The sequence below is a fragment of the Plectropomus leopardus genome, chromosome 13 (genome assembly GCF_026936395.1).
Source record: "Plectropomus leopardus strain MGB_pleo_1.0 chromosome 13, ASM2693639v1, whole genome shotgun sequence".
Taxonomy (NCBI): Eukaryota; Metazoa; Chordata; class Actinopteri; order Perciformes; family Serranidae; genus Plectropomus; species Plectropomus leopardus.
This window is the reverse complement of record NC_142188.1, coordinates 8,098,511-8,111,955: the sequence shown is the minus strand read 5'-3', so window position 1 is coordinate 8,111,955 and position 13,445 is coordinate 8,098,511. Positions and strand designations below refer to the sequence as shown.

The following is a 13,445-nucleotide window of genomic DNA, read 5'->3' as shown; positions in this document are numbered from 1 at the left end:
TTCTTCATAGACTGTCAGAAGTGACATGACGATCTCCTGCTCAAAGCACGTAATTCATTTAATATCTAAACAAATGGCCCGGCCGATGTGGTTCACTGTATCCTGAGCCAGGGCAAAACCAGCTGTTTAGAGTACAGTTTATCCATGTTAATAAAGTAGCTCCTTTTATTAAATACTAGGTGATTAACAAAATGCCTGCAAGGATAAGCTGTGGGTTCGTAAGATGTTTTCAGTGCAGGCAGTGAATGGTATGACACTTCTCTGCAGGGAGAGTCAACACAAAACAGATAATGGTTTGACAGGTGAAGACATCTGTGGGCCTTCCCCCGAAAACACACATATTTACAGCTCTATGGTGCTGCATTTGAACTGGAAACACTCCGCTCAGCAGGTTTTACTCCTCTGAATTAGAGCAGCTGCTACTCTCAGTCATCAGGGTCATTAAATGTAATGGATTAATGTAATGTAATGGATCCCTCTGTAACCAGGCTACATTATAATGTGTAAAACTGCAAAAATGCATATATAGCTTTTTGGATTAGGACTAACTTTGTTGCCTGACACTGAATTAAAGAAAAAAGTAATATTGCTCTTTAAATAAATCTACTTGGATAATGATTATCTCTTTGAGGCTTGTTTTAAGGCACCTTGGTGTTCATACCTCTGCCAGGATATAACTCTGCTGCTGCCGAACTGGTTTAGAAAATCTTGGCACCATGCTGGCCCAAGTGCCAATTCCTATTTTGAGATCAGCTCAGCGATGGACTTGACAGTGCTCAAACCTGGCTCTGACTAACTAATGATTTACAACCAGCTGAATGCTTTTTAGGAAACATTTACCCAAACAATCAGTGGCGTTTGGAATATTTTTGTGTGTTGTGCGGCCTTTTCCAGCTTTTTCTCTGACTCCTCTAAAATGCAACTACATACACACTTTCTTTATATGCATTCATACACACACGCTGTTTGGGTGGGTCGGCGTAGCAGGACTGTGTGAAGTGTGTGGTATGCGACTTCACAGGCCGACACCAAATGTGGATGCCGTTGGCACAGAGGGAGAATTAGTCACATTCATCTCAACCAACATGTAACTTTGGCAGAACTTCAGATTTCTTAGTTTTGAATCACCAACCTCAACCTCGCTTCAGTGATGTTCTCAGATTATGTGACATATGTTGAAAGAGTAGGGTGACGAGTTCAATTTGTTTCAAACCAGACTCCGGTAGCGCAGTGATTTTTGTGCCTCTGGCATTGATTGCAGTAGTTTGTAGTGAAGCTCCAAATCAGTTATTTCCTGTGAGCCTAGCTGAGTTGTACTGGAAACAAATGCTACTGTATTGCTATTGACTGAGCCCATCACTTGCTTTAAGAAAGAAGGATTTCAATACAAAACGCAGATGAAATGACTCCTCTGGATTGATGATTTTGCAGTGTATAAAAGAAAGCTTTGAATTCTTAAAGGAAAAGTGACTTTACTTTAGTGGCCCTGAGAGGTTGTGTGTGTGCGCTCACGTATTTATGAGCGAGTGGTTATTTTGTTGAAAGACAGGTGTCCTGATTAAAACCAGTTAACTGCATTTTTGCCTCACCTGTTCCCCCTTCTGGGGTCATGTGTTGGTTGAGCTGTGTAGCTGTTTCTGGGAAAAACAAGATGCAGAGTTATGTCCTTACCATTTTTCCAAAAATACCACACTTTAAGTTAAATTTTTGCTATTTTTTATAGTTATAGTCAAAGTTTATTTAATATGAACATCACAGTAGCATTAGAGATGTTCATTTGTGGACAAGAACCAGATATCCTGTGTTTAGTGTTTGTAGCAAAATGCTTATTTCCAGCACCTGTCCACAGGAGTTTTGTTTTTTTTGCAGGAAAAAGAATATTTAAATAGAAATAGAAATACATCAGTAAATCTGCATGCAAAATACCCCCATTAATACCACAAAAACATCACCGAAGATACATCCACAAATAAACACATAAACTTGTATATCCCTAAATCCATACACAGAAATACAACCACACAATTCACAACTTACAGGTATGTCTGCTGTGGTATTAAGAGTAAAAAAGAAAAACAAAACAATAAAATTGGGTTGCATTTTATTGTTTTTAATGAAAAGCATCATGCTCTTTGAGGTGATAGCCATCAATGTACTGAGCCCTCAGGAGGGAATGATCAGATGACAGTGTTGAAAAAAACTGAGATAAGCTGTCTTTGCTTTGAAAAAACACGCCTGTGCAGTGTGCTCATTGTGTTGTGTATATAGTTATTTTAAAGGTCAGAAAAGCATGGGCTGTGATTGGAAGGTCACCGGTTTGAAACATCAAATCTCTTGGAAAAATCTTGTTAAAGGAAGTGAATTAACAACTACCGCAGCAGTCATTGCCCCAGGCCGTAACACCCCCACTCACTGTGGTGGAGCTGCTCGGTGGCTGCTCCTAAGCGATGTGTGTGAGTGTGAACCCCCCGGGCCATCGTTAGGCGAAAAAAACAGTTTGTGAGCTTGTCTGTTGAAATAGGAATTGGAAAATGTCAAGAGACCGAGTGATGATGAGATGGTAAGTGAGCGTGAGATTGTAATCACAACGGAAAGTTCAGCAGTATTACAAGTTGTCCTACATGATATATGACACCAAGACAGGAGAGGAGGTGAGACACTAATGAGCTTCCCAAATTTTCTGTACTTCTTTATTTCTTTTCTTTTTGTGTTTGTTGTATTTGTCCCCAGCAAGTTTTATAGGTTATTGAAGGGCGGTCTTATTGATTTCTGTAGCAACCTAACAAGCGCACCAAATCTGCTTTTCAATAATTTTTAGTATATGCTGCACCATTTGAGGTGATAATAATTTAGTTAAAATTAAAGTCTTATCTCATTTGAAGATTCAATAATTGATTTATAGCAATTTCTAATGTTTTGATTGCTCTATATGTCAAATATTGTCAAAAGTCTGGCAGAGGCTTAATGTGTGCACAATATCCCATTTAAGCCCATGGGTGTTCTGTACAAGCCCACCATATGATTTGTTGAAAAATGAATATATATTTGAAAATTTTACAATAAAAATGTTGTTTAAATCTTAAATCATTTAGCTCTCAATAGCTATTTTTGATTTTATCCTCACTCCTTTCCTGTGGCCTGTACATGACGTTTGAAATTAGCGTGACCAGCTTTTATCCCGTGTTGTTAACAGAATAAAATATCTAAAGTTGTATATAACAGAGGATATGATTGGTGAAAAGTTGCATGTTGGGGTAGCACAACAAAGACTGAAAATATGAGTCAATTTACTCTGAATAATCCAAAGTAAAAAATAAAAAATCTAAGTCCGGGCGATTCCCATCATGAGCCAGCAAGCGGTTAAGATGAGGGTTAGTGTGTGAATCCATGGACAAGAACTTGTGACCTGAGATGACTTATCTCTGCTACAAAGACCACTGCCCTGAGATGACCTCCGACCTTATCAAATCCGTCGCCCGCCAGGAGTCAGCCTCACTATATGGCTGTCACACAAGATTAACTGTAAATGATACAAGCTTTTCTGTCAGAGCCGCAGTGAATGAACACTAGTTCAGTACAGCTTAGTACGAAAAATTGAATAAAGCAAGCAACCGTAGAACAAAACGAAATGGTGCGCCCTTGTGTTCTTACAGTAGTCGCAGGGTTACGGCTCCAGCTGGGTGGGATGATTAACATGGTGAGCTGCTATTGCTTAGGCTGTTCTTGTTTGTTTTTCATGGTCAGAGAGAGGAGAGAGTGAAATGCCACACTGATCCTCCACTGAGCCTGCCATATGCCGAGTATATGACACACACACACACACACACACACACACACACACAGAGGCGGCCTAATAGAGGTGTTAATGATGGATATATGAGCTAAGTCTCTCCATTACTGTGTTACAGTAGTAGAAGTCCACATCAAGCCTCTGCTGATCTGGCAGTTCAACACATGGAAACAACTCCCTGCTCCAAGAGTCCTGCCTTTGCTTGAAGGGAAAATGGACATTGCTTAAATTGTTGTTCCCCTTTTTTTTTTTAATTCATTCTCATCAGGCAAAGTTTCCCAAGTAGGGCTGCCTATCAGACCAAAAAATATGTTGATATTGATAAAAAGAAAAAATACGGCCATAAGTTGGCTCTAACTGTTGACACTCCTCTTTATTTCTCCTCAGATGTGACAGTTGCTTGTTTAAATCATAAGTTATATATATATATATATATATATATATATAATAATATACCCTGTTAAAATGTTTGTTTGAATATTTGGGAACTTTCTTGTGCTGCTTTCAGATGCCTTTCACACGTGTTTAAACCTGTGAACACTAAGCAGCTTGATGTGATTCCTTTCAAAAACACGGGAGAAAAAAGCAATTAGCAACTTGGTAAGAAATGTACCACAAATTACAAGAAAATAGTAGATTAAGAAAACCATTTTTAAAAAGCTTTTGATTATTACAATTTTTAGGCTTTTTTTAAACAAATTTTCAGGTAATTTTCTTGTACTTTTCACTAATTTTTTTTGCAAATCTTTGGCTATTTCTTCTTTCGTTGTTCATTGTCATCAATCCATGTGTTTTCGAGGGCATAAAAATGTAAAAAAAAAAAAAAAAAGTAAGTATACTGAACTCTATTCTCGACATGGGTGTGCTTAATCACTTTCCCTGTTGCCCGTGTCACCATCACGCCCAGTCACCTGAGCCTCAGCGTGTCGCAGTCAGGCTGCATTCATGCACTGATGGTCATCATCAGTCATACATTTATGTGACAGTTGAGCTGTTAGATTTGGAGTTTTCCCCCCAGAGTAAATTAAAATGAGCGAATAAACTTTGCCTTTTGCTTTTCCAAACATTAAATGGAACTAATAAGAAACAGCCTTCTATTCAGTCGTTTCTTTTGTTTGCTAATTTAGTACAATCAGTGTTCGTTCAGTCATTGCTCCATCACTGAATGGATTTTTGTGAAATGTCAGAATCATGGCGTGTACTGCTGTGTTGTGGCATTTTCAACATTACACAGAATTTGTTTGACTGGTGCATTTTAGGTTTTGCACTGAAAGTTGAGTTTGATGAAGCGTGACAGTTTGTGATTTTTCTGATTAACACACACAAGTACGGCATGATCAAACCTGCAACCCCTCGGTTTCTCCAGACGGCTTGTTTGAGTCACAGCAGCCCATCGAGTCGAGTCAGGCTGTGTGTTGTTGCCGCGGACTGTGACACTGAGCGCTATGAGTCATCTCTGGTTTGTCTCCTGACTGAAGACACTCTGTCTCTGCTCTCCACTCGGCTTCTGTCTTTGCGTCTCTTTGTATCCCCTCCCTCCCGCCACAGCTTTGTTTTGGTGTTGGTCGGCCTCTTGTCATTCCTCCTTTGCCTCTACTCCTCACTTGATCTTCCTCTTGAGACAGTCTTTTTCCTTCCTGTCAGACAAAACCAAAGGTCTGTTTTTTTCTTCAACAGTGTAGTTAGATAGTTAGATAGTGTAGTTTTTCTCATGGTTATCCTTGAGTTCTTTGTTTTATTTTGTCTTCTCATTGCTATTGTGTTTCTGCGGCATGGGCGGTAATCCAACACCTTATTGGTGTGATTTAAGTTTCTGTTGGTGCCATTTTTTCTTTTTCCCTCAAGCCATGGTGGCTATCACTGCTCATGCTGACTAAGCAGGACAGTCTGCACATAATACATCACTGTATCAGAAAACGTCAAAGGAATTTGTCATAACTTCTCATGTTGACACTAAGAGACTTTAGGGACAGCGCTGCAAGCTGTCCTTCAATGAGAGCTAAAGTTTGTCCTTTTAATGTGCAACACTTTTAATGTTTAAGTATTTCTGTGGCATTCTTGCTGTATTTCATATAAGACAATTGAGAGTTTACTGAAAATGCGTGTAAGGATAAACTTCACAATTAGCAAATGACAGACAATCTTATCTTGTAGCCATCTTTTGTCTCCTCTTCTTTGTGTTGCATCGTGGATAATTTTTTTTTAAATGCTTTGATGTGGACAGGGCTGTGAACACAGTGCAACAGTAATAAAGTGTGTTCAGACACATCCTTTTCCTCAGTTTTTTTTTTAATATATCGTTGGAAACCATTATTTTTATTACAATCTGTTAAATTGTACAGTTTTAAACAAGTTTATATTTATTTTAATAAATCTGAGTCTACTCTACCTTATCCAGCCTCAAACTGGGGTGACTTTTTGGAAATTTAAAAATAGAAAATAAAAAGTATAATAAACGATAAATCCGACTATGAATGTCCTCTGTGATCAATAATCCGTTGTCCGATTAAAAGTGAGAGATGACAGATATTTAACTTCCAGTAAAACGCTGAGCTTGTCACATTCACTGGCCGTCCAATCACAGTGGAGAAGGAGCAGGACAAATACCACAAAGACCACCTGTCACAGAGGACAAATACAGGTGCTGAACAACAACAACTGCCCTATTTCAGCTGGGAAAAGAAAGGCTTTGGTGGACCTTATTAAAGTAACACCAGCGTTTGTCCGTCCACTGAGGATTTTGTTATCAATCAGCTGTAACTGTATTGACATAAAAATAACTGCAATGCAAGAGGCTTTATGGACGTTCATGAAAAACAAAAAGTTGTCCTTGCAAAGTTTGACAGCCTCCCAATAAAGTGATCAGACTGGAATGTAAAATGTCATGTTATTCTCCCTAATGTTGGATAAATATGTAGGTGCGGCTGCAGCCAGGATCAGGGTAGATGGGGGTAGATGGGGGTGTTTCTGTTTCTGTCGTGTTCTGCATTGAGACGAGTGTTAACACGAGAAGTGTTAAGAGGAATTATTTCCAGGAAGTTCATGGTATTAAAGCTTTTGTTTTGTCTCTGATGCTTAAAATCTTATCAGTCCACTTAAAAAGTCTCTCTCTCTCTCTCTCTTGCTCACACACACACGCTCTCATTCTTGCCCACATACTTCCGCAATGTCACACACACACACACACACACACACACACACACACACACACACACACACACACACACACACACACACACAGTCAAACTCGCACATTCTTGGCCTGAGAGAAGCAATTCATGTCCCCCTCTGAAAGGCCATCTTTTATTCATGTGTATTTCATATAGAATTCCCCTCCTGCTGCGCCAGCACTGCTGCTAAATGTAAACATCGCTTACTATTTATAGAAAATCAGCCTCAGTATCCTGCAGAAGAACCTCCGCTTTTTTCGACAAATGTCAGCTTTTCAGGAATACAGAAAAAAAAAAACGTCTCGATTTCCTGTTGAGGTCCACACATTCCTCCGTGACCCCGCCTTATCTGAGCGTGTGTTTTGAATGAGTGGCGATGGCGCTATGGATGAATTCTGGTATTTTAAACCTGCTTTAAACTGGCTGCGTACAACATATTGAAAAATGAGTGTTCTCTCTGGTTGCATCAGGAACATGATATCCATAATTAAGGAAAACAAATATTGTTTGATACGTAAATAGTACATTTAAAAGCATCTGAAATGCGGTAGTCAATAACATAATTGTAGAAAGGTTCTAAAGGGGATTCAGCCATTCTGTTTTTATTTATTTTAGACACAACTTGCAGGTATACATCAACCAATAACTGCTGTTGATATAGCAACACATAAATATCAGGGCAGTGAAAGACAGGTTACATTAAAAAGAAAAAACATTGGACATTATAATAAATGAAATACATATTTGACATTCTCTAAACAAATAAGTAAATAATACATTTATGCATCTGTGATACAGCCTTACTATTATGACAAAGAGTAACAGATGATGGAAAAATGTATTTGTTCCATCGTACCTGCAGTTTCTCTGACGCACACGTCTCCTCATCCATAAGGGTCTGCATTGATGAGAGGACGAAATATGATCCAGGCAGGCCCGTTTCAATCATGATCCATGAGTTTGAAGGTTTAAATGCTGCCACCTAAAACCAGTGTTGTAATGTAACAACGTGCTTATACTTTGTTACAGTACTTAAGTATTTTTTGGCAGTATCTCTACTGTACTTGAGTTTTTAGATTTCTGTTAAATTTCACTTTTACTTCAATGCACTTCCTAGATAAAATGTTTATTTTTATTCCAGTATATTTCCTCGAAGCATCTTAGTCACTGACTACAAAAGAGGGAAGGAAGGGAAGAAGAAGGAGAGAAGGAGGGAGGGAGGGACAGACAGATGAATGAGACAATGGGAGGAAAGGAAAAACTGGGTTTTGTTCTTTAAATCCATTAAGTTGTAAAAAAAAAAGTTTTCTTCAAGTGTAATATAAGCTTTGTTTTTAAGTGGTAAACATATTATAAAGATATAAATATCATAATTCTCAGAATTGTGACCGATTGATTTTTAACAGCATTAACTTGTAGTTTTACTTTCAATACTTAATTACATTTAATATCATAAAATTAGTTTTGGTACTTAAGTAAAATTAATATCTGAACTTTTACTTAAGTAATATTCTGATAGGCGACTTCAACTTCTACTAAAGTCATTATCTACTATCTGTACTTTTACTCAAGTGTGGCTTTTAGGTACTTCATCCACAGCACTGCTTAAAACTAGTTTATACCACCAGGTGCAAAGGATTTTACAACTCTGGAGATTTATCACAGCTGCAATGACTTTATCCTCCATGACAGCCGTTAGCAGAGATCCACTGTTCATGTTATCTGATTAATCTACACAGTGCATTGCTGGATGACGTTGCATTTCGTTGTTGCAAAGGTTGAGCCAGGTTCACCTTTTTTGCCTCATTTTCTGATTTCCTAAACATCACGTAAACCTGGTTTCTGTTAGTCAATAACTCCCTTTTCTGTTTTCCCTCCTTTAGGCTCGTAATGTAAACACAGGAGAGCTGGCTGCTATCAAAGTCATCAAACTGGAACCGGGTGAGTTATCTCATCTTTCTTTTTACTCCTTTATCTCCCTTTTTCCTGCCATATCTTCCGCTCTATCTCCATATCAGCCTTTCTCTCAATCACGCTCATTTCTTCTCTTTTTTCTCTGCTGTCAAATCGCCTTCCTTTTTTTTTTGCTCTTTTTCTTCATCAGACTTCTTTTCACAAACTTTTTTTTTCCACACTCAAGTGCTGGTTTCCTTCTTCTGCTCCTCCATTTAAGAAACAAAAGCATAAAAAGAAAATCAGAATTTGCAGGAAGTGTTGAAATAATGATAGCCATATAACCATGTCACGCATTAAGAGACCAGATTTAGATAATAATAATGTGTGTGTCTGTACGCGTGCTCGTGTTCTCTTTCAGGTGAGGACTTTGCTGTCGTCCAGCAGGAGATCATAATGATGAAGGACTGTAAACACTCCAACATCGTAGCCTATTTTGGCAGTTATCTCCGGTAAGTTTGTGTGTCAAATGAGTGATGTGCATGATGGGACAGCATTAGTCTGTTCCATGCATGCGCCCTTGTTTGTCAGAGAGAGAAAAGAGAGATGAACTGGTGTGTGAAGGGAAAGCACTTCTGCGTAAATGTGGAGCTGCACTGACACTGTGTGCTCTCTGTGTGCGTGCAGGAGAGACAAGTTATGGATCAGTATGGAGTACTGTGGAGGAGGTTCTCTGCAGGATATCTATCACGGTAAGAACAACCTGCACCCAAACACACATACACACATTTTGATGTTAACCATGCAGTTTGTTTTTCACCTTTTCTCACTCTGTGATATCCATCCATCTCTCTTTTGTTCTCTCTCTCTCTTTGTCCTCCTTGTTTCTCTCCTGCAGTAACTGGGCCTTTGTCAGAGTCACAGATAGCCTACATGTCACGGGAGACCCTGCAGGTAGCGTATGCAGCATATTTATTGTCAGTGTAGTTATATTTTTGAATAAATAAAGAGGCATGTTTTGGACATTGAACTTATGCACAGCTTGAACTGCTTCAGTTTCTTTCTCCATAAAATGATGCAAGCAAAGACCCAAAATGATTTCATCTGTTCATTGGCTTTGTGCTTCATGCTAACACTTTTCATCATTTTACAGAGAAAGAAACTTCAGCAGTTCAAGCACTGAGTGCAATTACATGGACATGAATAACCCATTTATGAGTTGATTTCAGAAAACTAACTTGAGCCAAGATATTGGATTTTTATGTGTCATGGTCCAAATGTCAAATTGTGCTCCATATATGCAGTTTAACTTTTAAATATTATCCATTCAAACTGAAACTGAAATTTAAAGTGTATACAGATATTAAGACCAAACTGTGATTATTCCCCAAAAGCACCACAGCTGTATAAAATTACAGAGGAAACACTGCAAAGTTTTAGCAATGTACACTGGAGCCAGTCATCCATCAGAGACACAGATGATGTGATGTTTGTGCTGCCAGCTGTAAGTTGAGCCAATCTCCTAAACATCTGATTTTCATTAAACCAGCAGGAAAGAGGGGGGAGAGTATCGAAATATCTTCTTTAACAAATATTTCAAAATTGAGTTCCATTCTGTTTTCAGTGCCCTGTTGTCATTTTGATCACATGACTGTTTCCTTTTTTTCTGCAAGAGCCAGTAACACCAGCTGCTGTGATTCTGTTTACAGGGTTTATACTACCTACACAACAAAGGCAAAATGCACAGAGACATAAAGGTGAGTTTGCAGAAATCTGTGTTAAAAATGCATGTCAGCAAAACTTAAAGGCCTTTTCAAGTCACCTGTTAATTTCAACTTCCAATTTGAATAATGCTTTTCGGTGTAAAGTAATTCAGTGCAATGGCAACCTGGACTAGAGCCTCAAAAATCAAAATACAGTGGAACTAACACCTTTTCTAATTTTCACAGTGTTGCAGGGTTATTGTATTAGATGACTTCCCATCATACTGCTGTTTCTGTTATTTTGTAAACAGCATGCATGTAAAGAGAAGTGTTGCAAAGGCAGTTCTGTTAATAATGAATTATTATTGTAAAAAAAATCATAAATAAGGATAGTGTATCAAACAAAAAAAATCACATATAGTTATAGTTAAAAATAAAAACGATCACTAAATTATTGCATAGAAACAGTTGATGGTGTTTGTATCTGGGAAAACGATTATTGATTCATAGCCGCAGGCTGCGTTGATCAATGACAAACCACTTTGCAGCAAACCTGCACCGCTGAATGCGCCTCTCAAGTTAATTTAAATTGACCTGATGTGTGAAATCTTGTGTTGCTGACAGGGAGCCAACATCCTCCTGACAGACAACGGCTATGTTAAACTAGGTGAGTGGAACATGCAAAGCTTCTGCAATTTCCTTCTGCTTCAAGAGACTGAATCTGAATAGCCTCATTTGCTGACTTGGTTTCCCTTTCTGTCTCCTCCGTCTCTCCCCTCTTTCGTACAATCATTTCAATTCCCTCTCTCCCCCCTTTTTTATTTATTTCTTCCCGTTACATTCTTTCTTCTTTCTGCCACTCCTTCTCCTCTGTTATTTATTTTATTCTCTCGTATTCCCTCCCCCCCCTTTTCTCTCCATAGCTGACTTTGGAGTATCGGCCCAGATCACAGCAACTTTAGCCAAGAGGAAGTCGTTCATCGGAACTCCGTACTGGTTAGTTGTTGTTTTTCTTCATCAGCTCCTCTGATGCTGCACATGGATATGCAAACAGGCTTACAAAAAGTATAAAATCCAGCTTCCTACTGCATGCTAAAGACCTTTGATCAGTTGAGGGAAACGTGACGTCAGAAAATATGAAGGAGTTTTCCTAAGGCTAAGTTGACACGACACAACTTTCAAAATCTCCACATTGCTGTATTCTTCATCACACTTCACATCTTGCTGCCTTGTAAGTGGGAGTCTTGAAGAAGTTGTGGTTTTCCCCACATCATGACTGACTGAGTCACAGTCACACACACAATATCTTTCGCTAGAAGAAATGTCATATGGGTATGTCATGTGATACGCTGGTTAACTCAACCTGTGGTCGGGGGGGATATCACTTGGAAAATATCAAAGTGACAAAGCTGTATTCCTGGTAAGTTATTTGGCTAAAATTAGGGCTCCTCCTTGAAAGTTGGAGCGTTGAGTCAACGACAGGTTGCTCCTGAAAATCACGGCTAACTCATATAGTGTGAATTAGACATAATGGATTATGCAACAGTAATACACCAGGAATCATACTCTTTACGAGACCTGAACAAACCAGGAATAACATCATGGAATTTTTCTTTTTTTCTCCATTTTCCCCTTTTTCTTTAATCTGGACAGCACACTATTAAATATATATTTTAAAAACTATTTGCTTCATGTCTTTGCATCTATTCTCAAACTTGAGAATAGAAGCTCATCAGTGTGTCCAGCTGAAGCCCAGCTATGGTAAAGTTATAGAGGTTAACATCAGGGTCATGCCGGCTCCCTGATTGCTGCTGCTGTTGCATATTTGCTCCCATTATTTCCCTCTTTTCTTGTTTTTCATGCCCTCCTTCTGTCTCTCCTCCATCTTTCTCTCTATCTCTCCACAGGATGGCTCCAGAGGTAGCAGCAGTAGAGCGGAAAGGAGGTTACAACCAGCTGTGTGATATCTGGGCTGTGGGCATTACTGCAATAGAGCTGGCTGAGCTACAGCCACCCATGTTTGACCTGCACCCCATGAGGTAGAGGAGTGTGTGTAATCACTGGTTGAGTGTGATGAAAAATGTTCTTACTCTAAATGTAACAAGCTTTCTTTTAAACAATGTATAGTGGTATTTCAGCAAACGTTGAATTGTATTAAGTATTACCGTAGAATAGAGGGACCTGGATGCTATAGTGGAAGCTCCTGTGTTTTAATTCTGTCATTATAGCAGCACGTTTTTAGGCACTTTCCCTGTTATGTGTCTGTACTCTCCTGCAAATACATAAATCAATGTCTGTCTCTTTTTTTTTTAATTCAATTTGCTTTATTGGCACGAATGTTTGTAAAACAATATTGCCAAAGCCTCTGATACAATTAAATGATGATATAAATAAATACAAGAAAAAAATCAACAGCAATTGGATAAAAAAAAATAGATGCATAAATAAAAAAGAATAAAATAAAAAATCCTTCTCTCTCTCTCTCTCTCTCTCTCTCTCTCTCTCTGCAGAGCTCTCTTCTTAATGACCAAGAGCAATTTCCAGCCTCCTAAGTTGAAAGATAAAGTCAAGTGGTAAGAAAACACCCTGTCCACGATGTCATTGTCGTCCTCACTGTCTTCACTATTTTCAGCTATTAAGAGGTATTAACTGAACATGCAACACGGCTTTCACACTGACCAAAAACTAAACCCATTCTCTTCTTCTCCCTTGTCTTTTCCTCTCTCTCTTTGCTGGACGACAGGACAAATAACTTCCACCATTTTGTCAAACTCGCCCTCACCAAGAACCCAAAGAAGAGGCCCACAGCTGAGAAACTGCTGCAGGTGAGCAATAAAAATGCTTTGAAACAAACAGATTACTTCAAGTAGTGTTACCCATTCTGGCTGA

General features: G+C 38.8%; 1 protein-coding gene across 1 annotated transcript in view; it reads left to right on the top strand.

Annotated features, from left to right (window-relative positions):
• The window catches only part of LOC121954858 (mitogen-activated protein kinase kinase kinase kinase 3-like), a 54,384-nt gene that overhangs the window by 9,402 nt on the left and 31,537 nt on the right, over window positions 1–13,445 (top strand). Inside the window, 10 exon segments of the mRNA XM_042502586.2 lie at window positions 8,844–8,901; window positions 9,275–9,365; window positions 9,541–9,605; window positions 9,752–9,807; window positions 10,563–10,610; window positions 11,181–11,223; window positions 11,480–11,552; window positions 12,464–12,595; window positions 13,067–13,129; window positions 13,300–13,381. Of these exon segments, the coding sequence (XP_042358520.1) occupies window positions 8,844–8,901; window positions 9,275–9,365; window positions 9,541–9,605; window positions 9,752–9,807; window positions 10,563–10,610; window positions 11,181–11,223; window positions 11,480–11,552; window positions 12,464–12,595; window positions 13,067–13,129; window positions 13,300–13,381 (711 nt within the window).